At 37.9% G+C, this 18,898-nt stretch overlaps 1 protein-coding gene across 1 annotated transcript; it reads left to right on the plus strand.

The window, feature by feature from the left end:
• The first annotated feature begins 14,977 nt into the window (after nucleotides 1–14,977).
• LOC145048415 (formin-like protein 2) lies at nucleotides 14,978–18,651 on the plus strand. The gene is made up of 4 exons (XM_078996889.1): nucleotides 14,978–16,753; nucleotides 16,826–17,037; nucleotides 17,117–17,361; nucleotides 17,618–18,651. Exons 1-4 carry the CDS (start codon nucleotides 15,231–15,233, stop codon nucleotides 18,413–18,415), a joined length of 2,778 nt encoding a protein of 925 aa, XP_078853015.1. The 5' UTR covers nucleotides 14,978–15,230; the 3' UTR covers nucleotides 18,416–18,651.
• The last annotated feature ends 247 nt before the right edge of the window (nucleotides 18,652–18,898 follow it).

The raw sequence follows: 18,898 nt of genomic DNA on the forward strand, positions 1-18,898 counted from the left end.
CCCTATCTAAAATACCATCTCAATACTTTGGATGTGTTTGTCCCAACATAACCCACCCCAGTCTTGTATGACATAGCCTCGAAAGAGAATAGACTAGATACCTCGGAAGGTTGTAGAAAACAGATCACTCAAAAGCGAAAGGCATCACCCTCGAAACCAAAATCCAAAAAGAGAACCAAACTCTGTGAATCCTCTCTAAATGATTCACAGATTGCAACTCATCCTGACTATAGGTCACTGCCAACCCTACCTACCCACTCTTACGAAGTACCCATTGGAGTTTCACAAACACAAACTACACACACACGGGGTCTGCTTATAATCTACCGCATCCTCTAAAAAGTATGTTGTTGGTATTGAACAAAGTCCATTGGGGCCCCTAGAGACACACTAACGTGTCAATTTGAATGATCCCATTTCTTCGACACAGGCATAATCAATGGCCCATATCACTAATTCCAAGCTTTCTGAGTCAGGAGCAGTTTCTCCTATCTCGAAAGCCGCAACCGGTCTGATACCTGGTTTAGGTAAAGGAAGATCGGGTATATTTGGCAAATATTGGCATGGTTTATAACACCAACATGTTATCTTGAGTTGGTATTTTCCCCAATAATTTGCTTAAATTTATAACATTGACGTGTTACCTTGAGTTGCGATTCTCCCCAATTGTTCGATAAAATCCATAAACATTGTTTTCATAAAATGGGATTTTTCCCAGGAAATGTCTAAGGCTTGTAGCATTATCATGTTGCAAACACGGATCCTTCCAAGCTGCATTTTAAGTTGGGATTATTCCCAACTAATTCCTAAAGATGGATCCCCTTCCCCCTCCGTGGTTTTCCAAGTAAAAGCTCAACAAGGATCTTTCATGACGAACCCCTGAAGTGAGGATCCTTCCATACAAAAACTCCCAGATTATGTTAAAGGAATCACAACTTCAAATTTCTCCCAACTCAAAAGATTATGTACCCTGAAGAGCACCAGACTCTATCTATCCTTTAAAATCATTTTTCCAACGTCATGTTTGAAGATTTGTTATCTTAAAAGATCTTAACTATTTTAAGATCCCAATTTGATGACCAACTATTTCCAGGTTGTTCAGAGTTCCTATAAGGTATCAAATTTCTAGGATATTGATTAAGCAATGATCCTTAAAAATCATGTTGCTACTATTACACAAGTTAACCATGCAAGTAGAGAATTATTAAACAACCATAGATAGAAGAAGAAGTTTTACATATTCCATGAGAAACAAAAATTGTCTTGTATAAAATTATGTAAAATGTTTTTATCTAACAAGCCTAGACCGTGGCTTGGTCATCATTGCTTGGAGCTTTCTCCTCTTCATTCACTCTCGGCTGCTGCCCTTCAAGATCCTGACTGGTATTAACAGGTTCACCCGTTAACTTGGCCAAGGCTGCATGCCACCCAGCCAGATTATAGGATCCTACGTAGGCCACATCTTCAACTAATTTGACATTGGCTTCCCAAACATCCACTGAATCACTGGCCTTTACGTCGGTAATCACCTCCTTCATCTCCGTAATATGCTCCTCCTCTCTCTTGGCCTTCTCTTTGCTTAAGAGTTCCACCCATTTCAATAGATCCTCGTTGGTTGCTCTCCACATTATCTTTTGCTCTTTGAGGGCCTGCTCAGCCCTTTCAGCTCAGATCTTCAAGTTAGAAGAGATGTGATCGGAAACCCAAAATAACAAATACATCAGAAACGACAAAAAAATGAAATGCAAAAAGAAAAATTATGTTGGAACTTACAGCCTGAGAGAAGGAAACCAATTTCCGAAGTGCATCCTCTGATCCGAGATCCTCTAAGTTTAAGTCCATAGGACCGGTGGTTTTTCTCTTTTTAGATCTTGGAATTTTTATTGTTAGATCTATAGAAGTCCTTTTGTTAGGAAAAGAGGATGAATCCTTCTCCTTCTTTATCACCAGTTAACCACTCAACATGGTTGTGTCAATATCAACAAGAGTGAAGTGAGCACTAGAGTGTGTAACCTTGGATCCTGAGCGTAGAAATAAAAGTAATTAGAAATAAGGTTCCTCTATGAAAAAAGTATTAATCATGGATCCTCACCTTTTGACATGTAGATAGTAGCAAAAGAAATCTCTCGATGACTGAGCTTGAAACATCTTTCTGATCCAGACAAGGCGGAAAACCTCTCCATTCTATCCTCGGTGTCTTCAGCGAGATGGACGAGCTCTTCACATTTAAAGGCTGCAAAAAAATCAAGCAATATAATAAATGTGAATATCAAGATCCCTAGTGAAAAAATATGAATCCTACCCTTTTTAACCCAAGACTCTGGTAAAAGATTTCAGTTAGGAATAGAGTCACGTTTCATAAAAAAGTATTTCCATTTCCAAGCACCGTCATTATTCTTGGATTTCAAGATAAGAGGAGATCAGTTAGTTTGGATTTAAACAAGAAACGCGATTTCCCAAAGGTAGAAAGGTCATAGACGTAAGCTAACTCGGTTAAACCAATATTGAGACCCATAGAGCAGTTCAGATGATTGATCTGGTAAAGGATCCTCCAAACCGTTGGCATGGCTTGGATATATGAAATCTTAGTAATTTTGAAAAATCAGAGATGATTTCAGAAAAGGGATAAGTAAGGCCTAAGGTAAAAGATATTCAGGAAAACAAATCTAGGAGGACGAAACATAGTCCAGATGGATCCTCAGATCAAAGGCTTTAAAAATAGTAGCAGCAGAGAAAGCTCATGCCCAACATACATATAACATATATCAAGTAAACACATACACATGCAATAATCACAAAGATACATAGCATACAAAATGGTCATCAGCCCCGCCCGGTAAGTATATAAGCACATAACACATACAAGAGTAATGCAAACAACTAGTATACTAATATAACATAAACATGGGGCAACATTGGTGTCTTCAACCTGTTAAACCCATTGAGAAAACTCACCTATGAATATGAGTGATAACTGAAATAGATCACGACTTCGAATATTTGCTCAACCCGACACCTAAGCAGTAACTAATCCTTAAATACCACTCAAAATACCTCAGCACCCCTTAAGATCAAACTTGGTCAAAGACGGAAGTCAAGGTCAAGGTCAACAGTCCATGTTGACCCAACACGCCGTGTTATCTTGCAAACACGTCGTGTTTCTCCATTATCCAAATAGTCGGGGAAAACCCCAACCAACACTCTGTCTTGACTTGCAAACACGCCGTGTATGCCTGAGTTCCAACAGCTTAACACATTAAGCAGCCTTCTTCGACTCCAAGAGTTCCAAAGATCATATCTAGACAAAATAAGATTTAAAAGAGTAAAGTTTCCAACTTTACCCATACGGACTACCAAAAAGGGTCCAAAACCCAACCATGAAACTTGATAGAGAAATGGCTTAACCAATAAACACTTAATCCTTGATGATACAGTCCCAAAACATAGATCCGACTTCCTTGAGCTAGAAAACCACACAAAGTTGCCAAATTTACGTTCATGGATGTATAAATGAAGCTCTTAAGCTAAAAAGGGACTTAATAAGTGACTTAAAGCATGCATGTGGCCAGTTAACTCATAAAGTTTGCACCTTTATGCATAAGGAGTCCAAAACAAACTCAGATCTGGAATAACAAGCCCTTAAAACGATTTCACTCCCTTATTAACCCAAAAGGGGGCCAAAAGCATAACAAAGCACAAAATGAAGAGATCTAGACATCTACAAGTCAAGGTTCAAACTTGATACCTTAAAAAGCTTGCACAAGAGGAGATGATTTTGGATCCAAAGCCTTTCCACCAAGCAAGACAACTTTAAGCTCTCATCTTCCTTCATAAAGGCCAAAAATAAGCACCAAGAACTTGTTACTAGTTCAAGAACACTACCAATGGACTTAGGGATCGATTTTAGGGTTTTAGTGGCAATGGAGGCTGGTAAGGAGGCCAACCATGAGGATTTAAGGCCTTTAAATAAGGTGCAATACCCTAAAAATTAGGGTTTATCCACTAGCCACCAACACGTCGTGTAATGACACACACACACACACACCATGTTGGTCCAATAAAATTTGTGGCCCAAAGGCCTAACGGCATGCCATGGTGAGGCTTCAACACGCCATGTTCAAAGAGAATTATGAGGACATTTTGGAATTAATTCATACCTGGAACCGAGTGTTACAAGGATCCTCGAATCATTTACAGGATCCTTAATATTTCTGAAACCCCAGGATTCTTGAATCTATCATAGGATCCTAATTACTATCAGCAACATTTCCTAACACTTATAATGGTTATATTCTACTTTCTTTTTCTCACATGTGCAGAACTAGTCAACACAAGACATTCTCACCGGAGAATCACTTCAACCAAGCTTAAGACCCGGGAATACCAAGTCAAACAACGTGCATATAATTTTTCAAGGAGGATACTGGAAATCTCAGACTTCTTGTTGATTAGCCTAGACTATAAATAACACCTGTAAATCACACACCACATACATAATTATCTTGATTATTATACTTGTACTCATGTTACCTTCATCATCTTTGTAATCTTCGATTTAAATCAATAAAACACAACAAGGCAGGTAATCATTATCACCTCCCAATGTTTTATGTTGGAGATCCTATCAAGGATTAATGGCTTTCCTTGTAACTCACTTGTTTCATTTCGATCAATATTCTATACTATATTACACTAACACCACAACCTCTCATACAATTTGGTCGAATAATACTTGATCGATTTTTGAACAAAATAAATACCATTACATTAGTGGTAAATCAAGACACATCGATAGAAAGTACCATAATATAAGACATAGAGTTGAAGAAGGTCATCTCATAATGAAGAAAGTCTCATCAGAAGATAATCCTATAGATCCTCTCACAAAGGCTCTGAGTAGGATTAATCATAGTCAGCATGCTAGGAGCATTGGTTTGAGAGATGACATTAGTTTTAGTAGTTAGATGATTAGTTTAAAACTTGTAACAAAATAAATATAATTGATTTTGTGATGGGTTTTGTACATAAGAACAGTCCTAAGTGTGCATACAAACCCTAATGCTCGGATCTAGGTTTCTCTATTAAACATGCTTTGAATCCAAGACTTCTAATGACTAATTAAGAGTAAGAACAATACAAAATCACAGTTAGAATCATACCTTGAGACACTTGTTTGATCTTCTTGTTCTTGGAGCTTTATAGTCACAATTGTCACTCCTCTAATGGCTTACAAACACCAACTAGCAAAGAGGATGATTTGAGAGAGAGGAGAGAGGAGGAATTCGGCCAGGGGTTCTCTACTTTAGATGATGTACCGAATTCTCTTTGCCATAGGGTCTATTTATACTTGTAGACTCCTTAAGGGTTACCACTTAAACCCTAATTGGATAATCTTCTCTTAAAGTAATCCAAATCCATTCCTCAGATAACCTTGGACGATTTGAAGCTATCCATAGCTTCTAGAATCCGCCCATTGTCTATCCAATATGGACTTACAGTCTAAAGTTTAACTATCAACCAATTGACAGTTTATACCCTCTTATTTAATTAATCTCCTTAAGTCACCAAATTAATACTAATTAATCTATGACTTATATTAATCAAATAACTATATTATTATTCCTTATATTATTCTCATAATATATTAATAATATCTATTCCGTCATAATAAATCATCCTACCAAGTTGCTATGGTGAAGGCAACCCAAAAGGACCATGCACAATCGGGTCAAATACTTGCCTAATATAGTTGCAGCCTTAGACACTATTCCAACAGTCTCCCACTTGGATAAGTCTAGTAACTATATGCGCAGGTACATTCCGATTTGCAATCGTAGCTCTTAAAGACGCTGTCAAACTCTGATCTAATCAATCTTGTCCTTCAGATAAGGGATCGTACAGTCCTCTGTTAGATATCATGCTGACAATTCAATGGAATGATTAGTCTAGAATTTGGTTTCTCGATCTCCGATTTATTTGACATAGAACTTAATCGAACACATCAATTCAGTTCTAACCGGGCCCGGCACATAAGTCAAATCAAATCATCGAGCGGCTGAGATATCACTTTTCCATAAAGGATAAAAGTTACAGATAAACTTCGACTTATATGCATTTACTTATTCATTAACCAACTACACACAACAATGCGTTTTATAACATCGAGTTACCAATGCATTTTCGCATTATCAATGTACAATCAATTAACCAATAACAAACCATATATTTAGGTTTTAAGACTATATGATATTATCGTCTTGCGATCACCCATTTACTATCACATTCCATAAGGTGATTCCAGCAAGCGCGGGTTTGTTCCAATGCTCAAATCTAGTTCATAAGCACTCATGAACGTTGCAGCAATCTTTTGCTATGTCTAACACCATTTAGACACTCTACACACCTATTCATGACAATCTTCATTCATATCTACTTCCGACATATGAACGATTGTGGACTATTTGAACAATTCGATTATTCTTAATAAACTCAATTATTCTGGAAGTCAAAACATGCAAAATGAAACAATAGTTAAACAATTAACATAAGACAGTAACATTACTTATAAATAAAACTCCTTTATTTAATCATCAAATGTTAATTATATTTATCTATTATACGTTTCTAATACTATCTAATCTACGCTAATATCATCCTTCAGCCCAATACTCCTAGCATGCTGCAAATGCTTAACCCTACTCAGTCCCTTCGTAAGCGGATCTGTTGGGTTATCTTCTGATGATATCCTCTTCACTACGAGTTGTCCTTCTTCTACACGATGTCTAATAAAGTGATATTTATAGTCAATATGTCGTGATCTACCATGATCTCTTGGTTCCTTGGTCAAGGCAACCGAACCTTCATTATCACAGAAAATCTCCATGGGCTCCTTTATGGCAGGTACAACTCCAAGATCACCAATGAAGTTCTTCAGCCATATTGCCTCCTTTGACGCTTCGCTCGCTGCAATGTACTCTGATTCGCATGTTGAATCAGCTATGGTTTCCTGCTTGGAACTTTTCCAAGTTACTGCTCCTCCATTCAGGGTAAAGACCCAGCCCGACTGCGAACGGTAGTTGTCCCTGTCGGTCTGAAAACTGGCGTCACTATACCCTCGCACCTTCAAGTCATCACTCCCTTTGACGACTAAGAACCATTCCTTCGTCCTCCGAAGGTACTTAAGGATATTCTTCACTGCAACCCAATGAGCTCTGCCAGGGTTCCCTTGATATCTACTAACCATGCTCAAAGCAAAGGCTACATCAGGGCGAGTACAAGTCATAGCATACATGATTGAGCCAACTGCGGAAGCGTATGGAACTCGACTCATTTCAACTATATTAGCTTCGGTACTCGGACTTTGAGTCTTACTCAACTTGGCATTGCTTTGTATCGATAATTCTCCCTTCTTCGAGTTTTCCATACTAAAACGTTTTAGTACCTTCTCTAAGTAAGTGTTCTGACTAAGTCCTATTAGTCTCTTACTTCTTTCTCTTACTATCCTTATTCCTAAAATATAAGAATCCTCTCCGAGGTCCTTCATAGCAAAGCACTTCCCGAGCCAGGACTTAACTTCCTGCAGAGTCGGGACGTCGTTTCCTATGAGTAATATGTCATCGACATAGAGAACGAGAAAGCTTACTACACTCCCACTGGCTTTGACATATACACATGATTCATCTTCGCTTCGTACAAATCCAAACTTTTTGACTTTCTCATTGAAGCAAAGATTCCATCTGCGAGATGCTTGCTTTAGTCCATAAATGGACTTCTCAAGCTTACACACTCTATTCGGATGCTTCGGATCCACAAACCCCTCTGTCTGAGCCATGTAAACATCCTCAGCCAACTTCCCGTTAAGGAAAGCGGTCTTGACATCCATTTGCCAAATCTCATAATCATGAAATGCGGCAATTGCTAGCATCACTCTAATAGATTTTATCTTCACAACTGGTGAGAAGGTCTCTTCATAGTCAACTCCGGGAGTTTGAGTAAAGCCCTTCGCAACTAATCGCGCTTTAAACGTGTGTACCTTTCCATCCACGTCAGGCACATTATCAACCAAATTCCAAACTTGGTTATCATACATGGATTGGATCTCGCTTTCCATTGCCTCTTTCCATTCTGCACACTCCGTGCCTGCCATGGCTTCCTTATAGCTATTAGGTTCATCAAGATTTATTAGTGTGCTATCACTAATATACGTGTCCCCTTCGGTAGTAATATGAAAACTATACAACTGGGGTTGAAACGTAACTCTTTCGGAACGTCTAAGAGGTAATGATACGTCAATCAGTTCAACCGGAGTTTCCTCCTTGGGTTGAGCGTCAGCGGTAGAGGTTCCTTCATATATCCATTCCTGAATCTCTTCAAGATCGATTTGCCTCCCACTGTCTCCTTGGCTTATGAGTTCTCGCTCTCGAAAAACTCCTATCCTCGCAACAAAGACAACATTGTCCTTCGGTCTATAGAAGAGATATCCAAAGGATTTCTGCGGGTAGCCGATGAAAATACATCACTCACTACGAGGTTCGAGCTTGTCGTGAGTATCTCGTCTTACGAAAGCCTCGCAACCCCAAACCTTGATATGTGCCAACGAAGGAGCTTTCCCCATCCACATCTCATGAGGTGTTTTGGTAACCTTCTTAGTAGGGACTCGGTTAAGGATATGGGCGGCAGTCTCTAAGGCATACCCCCAAAAAGAGATAGATAGTGAAGCACGACTCATCATAGAGCGAACCATGTCCAACAAGGTTCGATTACGCCTTTCTGCCACACCATTCAATTGTGGTGTCCTAGGTGGCGTCAATTGTGAAACTATTCCACCCTCCTTGATATAATCGTGGAATTCAAGACTTAGGTACTCTCCTCCTCGATCAGATCGAAGCATCTTGATCTTCCTGCCCAATTGATTCTCCACTTCATTCTAAAACTCTTTGAACTTTTCAAAAGTTTCTGACTTTTGCTTGATTAAGTAGATATACCCATATTTACTATAGTCATTGGTAAAGGTCACGTAGAAGCAGTTACCATCCTTCATGGTAGATCTAAACGGTCCACACACATCGGTATGTATGAGGTCCAATAGACCCTCACCCCTTTCGCACGTACCAGCGAAGGGTGACTTAGTCATCTTTCCAAGTAAACAAGACTCGCATGTGTCATCTTCCCTAAGGTCGAATGACTCCAACACTCCATCCTTTTGGAGTTGGGCTATGCGTTTCTTGTTGACATGTCCAAGACGAAAATGCCATAAGGATGCCTTATCCATACTATTGGAAGAATCTAAGTATAAAACATCATTTCCTAAGTTATCAACAATCATAACAGTTTCATAAATTCCATTACTTGGTATAGCTTCAAAGTAAAAGACACCATTTAGATAAGCTAAAATAGAACCATTCTCATTATTAAAAGAAAATCTAAAACCTTGTCTAAACAAACCATGAAAAGAAATGATGTTTCTAGCCATTTCTGGCGAATAGCAACAATTGTTCAAATCTAAAGATAAACTATTCCTAAGCACTATAGAATACACTCAAATCTTGGTCACAGGCGACGGTCTTCTATTCCCCATGATTAGATTTATTCTTCCATGCTCCACGTCTTTACTTCTTCTTAGTCCCTGCACATTAGAGCAAATGTGGTAACCACAACCGGTATCAAGAACCCAAGAAGTATTGTGAGATGAATCGTTAGATTTAATTGTATATATACCTGCGAAAGATGGCTTGATCTTTCCTTCCTTGATGGCTTGCAGGTACTCCGGGCGGCTTCTCTTCCAATGTCCTATCTTGTGGCAGTTGGGGCACTCTGCATCCTTCGGGTTAGCGCAGGGCTTGGCGGGATCAACTTTGGTCTCACTAGAAGAGGCACCATCTCGGGCTTTCACCTTGCGATAGTTCTTTGATGAAGCCTTCCTCTTCTTTCCCTTTCCTTGTCCAATTGCCAAGACAGGAGCAGCGGGCGGATTGGGAGTTGGTGCAACAGACTTCTCCTTGAAGTTGCTCTCAGCGACCCTCAATAGACCTTGGAGTTTGCTTAGGGTGACCTCTTCCTTGTTCATGTGATAGGTCATCCTAAATTGATTGTAGCTTGGAGGAAAAGAGTGAAGCACCATGTCGATCGCCAAGTCTTCCCCAAAGTGAACATTTAACTTGCGAAGGCGGTCGACATACCTTTGCATCTTGTGCAAGTGCACGGTAAGAGACTCTCCATGACCCATCTTAGCGGAAATCATGTTCGTGAAAATCTCATAACGCTCTTGTCTCACGTTTTGATGGTATCTCTCCACTAAGTCTTGGTGCATTTCGTACGGATACATGTCCTCGTAGGACTTTTGGAATTCGGAGTTCATTGTCGCGATCATGATGCAATGCACTTTCGTTGCATCACGCTCGTGAGTTTCGAAAGCGGTGATTTCGACGGGAGTAGCAATTTCGGGGTTGATTTTCTCGAGCTTCTCATCGAGGACATACTCCTTATCCTCATAGCGAGCAATCGTGCGAATGTATCTTATCCATTCGCTAAAGTTCGTTCCATCAAAGGTGACCTTTTGACAAAGGCTCATCAAAGTGAAAGAACTCGTAGCAGCATTATTGGCGTTCGACATTTATAAATAGAAAGGACAAAGATAGATTAGAATATGAATCCCTAATTATCACCCAATAAGAAAATTAGGGCTAGGATCCAACAACAATATTTACACACTAGAAAAGGGATGCCGTAATCTAATATGCAAACAATTTGAAGGTAAGTGAATGACGATTCACTAATTCTCCACCATGAAAAACATAACTTTAAGTCCTAAATGTATTGAGAATTCCTAGGTTCGGATGAGATTCATTGAAACTTTTCAATGACATGTTTAAATCTCGATATGCCCCTCATGTTTGTGACTGGGATACCGAGGATCGCAAAGCGGGTGTGAATTACCATGCAAATTAACATGGTGCCTTCACTGTAACGATCACCTATTCGATGTGCCGGTAAACCACACACGCTCCATCGGACTATGATAAACAATGAATCACCCTTTGCCACCTTCGCTTAGAACCAATTAGTGTGCCGGTAAACCACACACGCTCCACTAACTTCTTAGCAAGGTGCAAAGTGTAATTTCATGGGATTGCATCAATTCACTTTTCTTAAAGTAACTAAGATTGGGAAATTTTAAGAAAGCATGTAGTTACTTTGTACTTCATATTATACTTTTAATGAGAGGATGAGGTTGCCCTATCCTACCCGTTTGGCTAACGACCCTCCACCAATCAAGCGAGCGGTGGGTGTGAGTGTACACCCATTAAGCGCCATTTTATAGGCCGCAACCTTATACCCACCTTATAGACCGGCTTTGTGAATGAGGCCTACTAACGGTAAGACTAGCATTTAAGTTATACATATATAGATATTAATCTTGTAATATTATATTAGTATAGGGTTGGATTTTAAACTTGTAAAATTCTAGGGTTTGAAATTTAAATTGTCTAAATTAAACTTTTAATCACAAAACATAAATTTCAAACTTGAGGATAGATTTTAAACATTTAAAACATAAAGGATCAAATAACAAATAATTTAAATTAACAATTAATCACATAATTATCCATATTTGATTAATAATTATCATATAAGGAAATTAAATATTTTATTAATTGATAAATATCTTCAATTAGATCAAAAATATAGTCATATATATCATAAAATTGGATTACGGTTGATCTAATATGATTAAGGTAAGTTTCCATAAGATAAATATGAAAAAATCCCGTTTTTGGCTAATCCTGACGCTCGAACTCGCCGAGTACCCACACTGGACTCGCCGAGTCCACTATGGGACTCACCGAGTCCATGACTCAGAAACACAAAAAACGAATTTTGCAGTTAAGATTCAAACATTCAAGCATCAATTTAATAGAAACCAATCAAGGCTCTGATACCACTGATGGGTTTTGTACATAAGAACATTCCTAAGTGCGCATACAAACCCTAATGCTCGGATCTAGGTTTCTCTATTAAACATGCTTTGAATCCAAGACTTTTAATGACTAATTAAGAGTAAGAACAATACAAAATCACAGTTAGAATCATACCTTGAGACACTTGTTTGATCTTCTTGTTCTTGGAGCTTTAGAGTCACAATTATCACTCCTCTAATGGCTTACAAACACCAACTAGCAAAGAGGATGATTTGAGAGAGAGGAGAGAGGAGGAATTCGGCCAGGGGTTCTCTACTTTAGATGATGTACCAAATTCTCTTTGCCATAGGGTCTATTTATACTTGTAAACTTCTTAAGGGTTACCACTTAAACCCTAATTGGATAATCTTCTCTTAAAGTAATCCAACTCCATTCCTTAGATAACCTTGGACGATTTGAAGCTATCCATAGCTTCTAGAATCCGTCCATTGTCAATCCAATATGGATTTACAGTCTAAAGTTTAACTATCAACCAATTGACAGTTTATACCCTCTTATTTAATTAATCTCCTTAAGTCACCAAATTAATACTAATTAATCTATGACTTATATTAATCAAATAACTATATTATTATTCCTTATATTATTCTCATAATATATTAATAATATGTATTCCCTCATAATAAAATCATCCTACCAAGTTGCTATGGTGATGGCAACCCAAAAGGACCATGCACAATCGGGTCAAATACTTGCCTAATATAGTTGCAACCTTAGACACTATTCCAACATTTTGGTGATTAAATAATGGAGATTATTTATGAGTTTGTGTACTGCCTTTGTAAATTATTTATTCTTGTGTTTCGTTTTGCATGTTTCAATTCCCAAACAATTTAATTATTCAAATTCCACAATCACTCATACTTTGGAAAGTAAGTAGTGAATTAAGATTGTCATGAATTGGATTGTAGATTGTTTAAGGGAGTTAGACCTAGCAATTATATTTCTACAACATTCATGAGTACTTATAAATAGATATTTAAGTATTGGATTAACCCACACTCAAAGAATTACTTCATGGATTCTATCACGAGCAATTCTGGGATGATAATATCTTATATTCTTGAAACAGATATATATGAGTTGTAATTTACAATTTGGTTGTGCATTGGTATTGCGAAAACACGTGAGTAACATAATGTTATAAAACACAATATCATGTATGATTTAGTGAGTAAATGATACAAGCATATAAGTCAAAGTTTATACGCTCCTTTTTCCTTAGCGAGAAAATTGATATCTTTGGACTCCTCGGTGATTTGGTGTTGACTTATAGTGTTGGGCCTAATCAGGACTCAATTGATGTGTTCAATTTGAAGTCTTATGTCGTCATCACAAATAAGAAATCAGGAAACAAAACTTAGGCCAATGAAGATTGATTCTACTCCATGTCTCATGTCTATACGATATCTTGTAGAACGGATGAATATTTGATCACTTATCTTAGGGCCAATGTTTGGTCAGATCAGAGTTCGACAGTTGCTATGGAAGCACATTTTGCTGTCTAATTTAGTAGTTATACAAGTAATTGCAACTATAGACTTATCTAAGTGGAAGACTGTTGGATTAAATGTCTAAGCCATTAACTGAATTAGTATGTACTTTAATTATTAGCAAAGTCCTTTTGGATTGCCCTCAAATCTAGTAATTGAATAAGATGATTTTTAGAGAGAAATACCGATTTATTAATTTATTATATAATTAATAAATAACAATAAATGAATTTATTAATATGTTAGGAAAACAATATATTATTAGAAATAGTAATATTTAATTAAGAATGAATCAAAAATTGATTAGAATTAATTTTAAGATTAATTTGGATTAATTAAAAGTGCAAGGACCTAAGTTGTAATTGTTCAATAGTTGAACCAAATGGATTCTATAACCTTCTATACAAGTGGACGGGTTTGACCCATTCTAGGGTTTCTAGAATGTCCCGTAGAGATAAACAGTAAGTAGGATAATTACCAAAGAAGCTAGCCGAAATTCCCCTCTTCTCTTCTCTCTTCAAAGTGTTCTATAATTGCTAGGGTTTGGATGTGAAACATCATAGACACGAGATTTCTGGTGCTAGCTTCCAAGTGACTACAAGAGCAATTTGATTGATTTGTTTACTATAATAAATCAATGGTATGCAATATTCCGTCATGAATTCTGATTTCATTAGGGTTATTGTAGTTTGATAATTCATAGTATGTAGTCTTTATATGAAAGACATAGATCCCTTATGTTACATGTGCCCTAATACAATTAATTGTTATAATTATTTTTCCGTTTAGAGCATTGTTGTTGTAACCTACGATTTCCATCAATTGTTACACATTTAATTAATTTAATTTTATTGTTAAATACTGTTACCTTAAAAATATTGTATATGCTTAAAAAAAGAAAAAAAAAACTATATAAGAGGCTATATAAAATATTTTACAAAAGAAAAGCATATTTATTAGTTAAAAAATAAAGTTTAGAATTGATCCATATTTAATTAATATTTAGGACATTACGGATACTTTAAAAATAATGTTTGAAAAAAACAATACAAATAAATATAAAAATAAAATTGCTATTAAAAATTAGAAAAATACTTATCAAGATAATTAACTTTTCGTTTTGTTCACGTTCAGACAGTTTCTATTTTTTTTTTTTATACATTTGAACATTTAACTCTAAAATAATCGGTGATAATAATAATATTTGAACACATATAATAAATTAAATGATTAAATATGTAAAAAAATAAAATAAATAATTAACTAAACATGAACAACAAAGATAATTACTTGAAAAATAATTTTGTCATTTTAAAGAAAATCAAATTCGATGAAATAATATAATGTAATTATATTACTATTTATTTTGGGAACCTCGAGCTAATTATTTTAGGAAAAAAGTACAATATGCATAGGAAATGGTACGTTATTGTTGAAGTATTCATTAATTAATCTTGGCCTAAAAAAAACAAAATTCAAACCAAAGCTTGGGGTACGAAATACCAATCCTGTCTGCCATTTCCAATTACCTAAATCTTAGCTGTAAACACACAACCTCCCACCTCAAGTCTGCAACTTTCACCTTCTAGAAATTACTGCAATATCATTCACACACACCCACTGCATCAACACCCTTTCATGGAGATTCTCTCTCGCTCTTTCTTCCTTTCCCATATCAATCGTCAATCCAATCTCAATTTCAAGAAATAAACGAGCCCCACCCAATAATCACTCCTGCATTTACTCTTTTAACCTATCCATGAAAATGTCCATCTTCTTCTTCGTTTTCCCTTTCATTTTCATGTTAAGATGTACAAAATCTGGCATCGAAGCCACCGACACCGCCGTCCACAACCGCCGGACGCTGCACCAACCGTTCTTCCCACAAGATTCACCCGGTGTACCTCCTTCGTCGTCGTCATCTGATGTACCATTTACACCTAACCCCACTACGACAAACCCATCGCCGCCGGATGGTCAGCCGTTTTTCCCATCTATTCCATCTCCCCCGCCTCCGCCGTCTGAGTCGACTACGTCTGCTTCTTTTCCGGCTAATATATCCTCACTCAACCTTCCCACTTCCCCCAAATCGAAACCGGTTTCATCAAAACTCATCGCGACTGCGGTTACACTAGTGATTGCTGCCGCCATTGTTATAGCAATCGTTGTTTATTTGCGGATTAAGAAGCGAAGAGGGTATGATCAAGATTCTAGATCTTTTAGCGATGAGAAAACTCGTAGATCCGACAGTAGTACTAGAGTAGTTGTTAGTTGTAATGTTAATAATGGTGGCGGTGGTGGTAGTGATAACAGTTCTAATCGGATTCCGAAGCTCACTCGGCCGTCGCAAACTAGTGCTGAATTTCTTTATCTTGGTACGCTTGTTAATTCTCACGGTGGAATTGATTCTACTAAATCAAGCGCTCGTGATACTCTTGGTGATGGTGATTCAAATCTGCGAAAACTTGATTCGCCGGAACTCCGCCCATTGCCGCCTCTTGTAAGTGTCGGTGGTAACGGAGGACGGACTCAAAGCAATCTTAGGAATGATAATTTTGAAAATGCGGATGCTGAATCTTCTAGAGATGAAGAACTTGAAGAGTTCTATTCTCCAAGAGACTCGATCGGCACCGGATCCGGTTCTAGAGCAGCGTTCGCCGCCGTGCCGGTGGATACTTATGACTCGCGGAGAATAATTCGGTCCGGTTCTTCCTCATCCTGCTCATCTTCAAGTTCGGGTTCTCCGGCAAGGTCTGTTTCTCTTAGTATTTCGCCGCCGGTTAGCTTGAGTCCAATAAGATCAAGGCCGAAATCACCGGACCTTGATGCAATTCAAACTGCTCCGCCGCCGACTCGCTTAGCTCCTCCACCACCACCACCGCCGCCGCCTCAGCCTCTGGTAATCCCTCCTCCAGATATCCGATTAAGCAAAGACAGCCTAGAGTCTTCTCCCAGACTATCAGATTCATCAAGTGAACAAAACTCACCTCCGCCAGCTAGAATTCCGCCACCTCCACCACCACCGCCACCACCAAAGCACTGGGAAAACCCAAGTCCAAGAACTCCAACACCACCAGTTCGACCACCAGTCTTAATCACACCGGCAAGACCCATACCACTAATCCACGATCAACCACTGGTTTCACCAATTGAATTGCTGCCGGAAAATCAAGAAAATCTTGAGACCCCAAAACCAAAGTTAAAACCACTTCACTGGGATAAAGTAAGAGCAAGCTCCGATCGTGAAATGGTCTGGGATCAACTCAAGTCTAGCTCGTTTAAGTAAGATATCCAATTACTCTTCAAATTCGTAATTTTGCTCTATCTTATATGATTTATTGTTCTTAATTACAGATTAAATGAGGAAATGATCGAGTCATTATTCATCGTAAAGACACCAAACTCAAGTAATTCCAACGAAACATCCACCACAAAACGCCCAATTCTTCCCTCACCCACTGGACAAGAAACCCGCGTTCTTGATCCGAAAAAATCCCAAAACATTGCGATTCTACTCAGGGCACTCAACGTGACAATTGAGGAAGTTTGTGATGCACTTTTAGAAGGTAATTATAATTTACTTCAATTCTATAACAATTTCATTGTTGGGTTCTGTTTATGTAACATATTCGGATGATTATACAGGCAATGCAGATACTCTTGGAACAGAGCTTCTTGAGAGTTTATTAAAAATGGCTCCAACGAAAGAAGAAGAACGAAAGCTGAAAGAGTATAAAGATGATACACCCATGAAGCTTGGGCCAGCTGAAAAATTTCTGAAAGCTGTTCTTGATGTACCATTTGCTTTTAAACGAGTCGATGCAATGCTTTACATATCCAATTTTGATTCAGAGGTCGAGTACCTTAAACGCTCTTTTCAGACACTCGAGGTACATTTCCATTTCATCACAACAGCTTTATGTCATTCCACTTCTTTTTTACTTTATACAGAAACAAAAACTAGAAATAAAGTTTTTTACTTTTTTTCCCCCCACTTTTTGTCCTAATTTATGTGCCCTCGTTATGGCCAAACCGTCCAAAAGGGTGTTTGGATCATTGGATGTGTCTTTTCAAAGCGACTATTCCGATTTCAAGAATCCGATACTTAAAGTCAGGGGTAATTTCGTAATTTTACGTTTGTTTCAGGTAGCATGTGAGGAACTTAGAAACAGCCGAATGTTTTTAAAACTTCTGGAAGCGGTTCTGAAAACCGGGAACCGAATGAATGTCGGGACGAATCGCGGTGATGCACACGCGTTCAAACTCGACACGCTTCTCAAACTCGTTGATGTCAAGGGCACAGATGGAAAAACAACTCTTTTGCATTTTGTTGTTCAAGAAATAATCAAAAGCGAAGGGGCCCGCTTATCAAATACCGAAACTAACCCCGATGACACCAAATCCCGTAAGCTCGGTCTTCAAATCGTTGCGGGGATTAGTTCGGAACTTTCAAATGTCAAAAAAGCCGCATCCATGGATTCCGAGGTTCTTAATAGCGATGTCATGAAGCTTTCCAAGGGTATTTCCGACATTATCCAGGTTGTTAGGTTAAATGACACAACAACGCCCTTGGAGACGAGATTTTCGGGGTCGATGAACGGGTTTTTGAAGATGGCGGAAGAGGAGATTATTAGGATTCAAGCTCAAGAAAGTGTTGCGCTTTCTTTAGTGAAGGAAATCACAGAGTATTTCCATGGGAATTCAGCTAAAGAAGAAGCTCACCCGTTTAGAATCTTTATGGTGGTGAGAGATTTCTTGAATGTTCTTGATCGTGTTTGCAAAGAAGTTGGATCCATAAATGAACGGATTGTGATAAGTTCGGCATACAAGTTTCCGATTCCGGTGAACCCGAATTTGAATTTGCCTCCGGTTTTTGGATTCCATGGAAGACGACAATGTAGTTCTTCGGATGATGAGAGTAATTCATCGTTCCAAAGGTCGTAGGTATGGATATGGAGGTGTTTGTTGTATTTGTATACGTAAAATTAGAAGATTTTGAACATTGATTCGACTATAGATATATATAAATATATATAATATGTATGTATGATATACAGAGGAGTTTGGAAGAATAAACAAATCTCTGTAAAAAAGCTGCATATCTAGTACTAAAGTTGTTCCAGGGAATTAGATTCTTTGTATCTTCAATTCCTCTGTAAATTAAATGTGATTTTTTGATATCTCAGCCAAAGTTTACATTTTGGATATTATAATAATATCATATGTTTTGTATTTATATTTATTGTTGCATAATTTGTCTATAACGGCTTTGTTCATGTAAATTTTAATGCCTGCTTTAACTTTTAGCCTATTTGACAATGATGGTTTGTTTGCAATGTATACGTTGAAAAGTTCGAAAGTGCCAACATAATTGATGGTGCTTTTTACATGAAAAGTTGACTAATTTCAGGGGAGTGGAATACTTGA

This window comes from Lactuca saligna, chromosome 5, assembly GCF_052625555.1.
Source record: "Lactuca saligna cultivar CGN05327 chromosome 5, ASM5262555v1, whole genome shotgun sequence".
Classification (NCBI taxonomy): domain Eukaryota; kingdom Viridiplantae; phylum Streptophyta; class Magnoliopsida; order Asterales; family Asteraceae; genus Lactuca; species Lactuca saligna.

Coding starts and splice junctions, on each gene's coding strand:
- LOC145048415 (XM_078996889.1), top strand. CDS start 15,231: ATGAAAATGTCCATCTTCTTCTTCGTTTTCCCTTTCATTTTCATGTTA. Junction 16,754..16,825: donor CTCAAGTCTAGCTCGTTTAA/GTAAGATATCCA, acceptor TCTTAATTACAG/ATTAAATGAGGAAATGATCG. Junction 17,038..17,116: donor TTGTGATGCACTTTTAGAAG/GTAATTATAATT, acceptor ATGATTATACAG/GCAATGCAGATACTCTTGGA.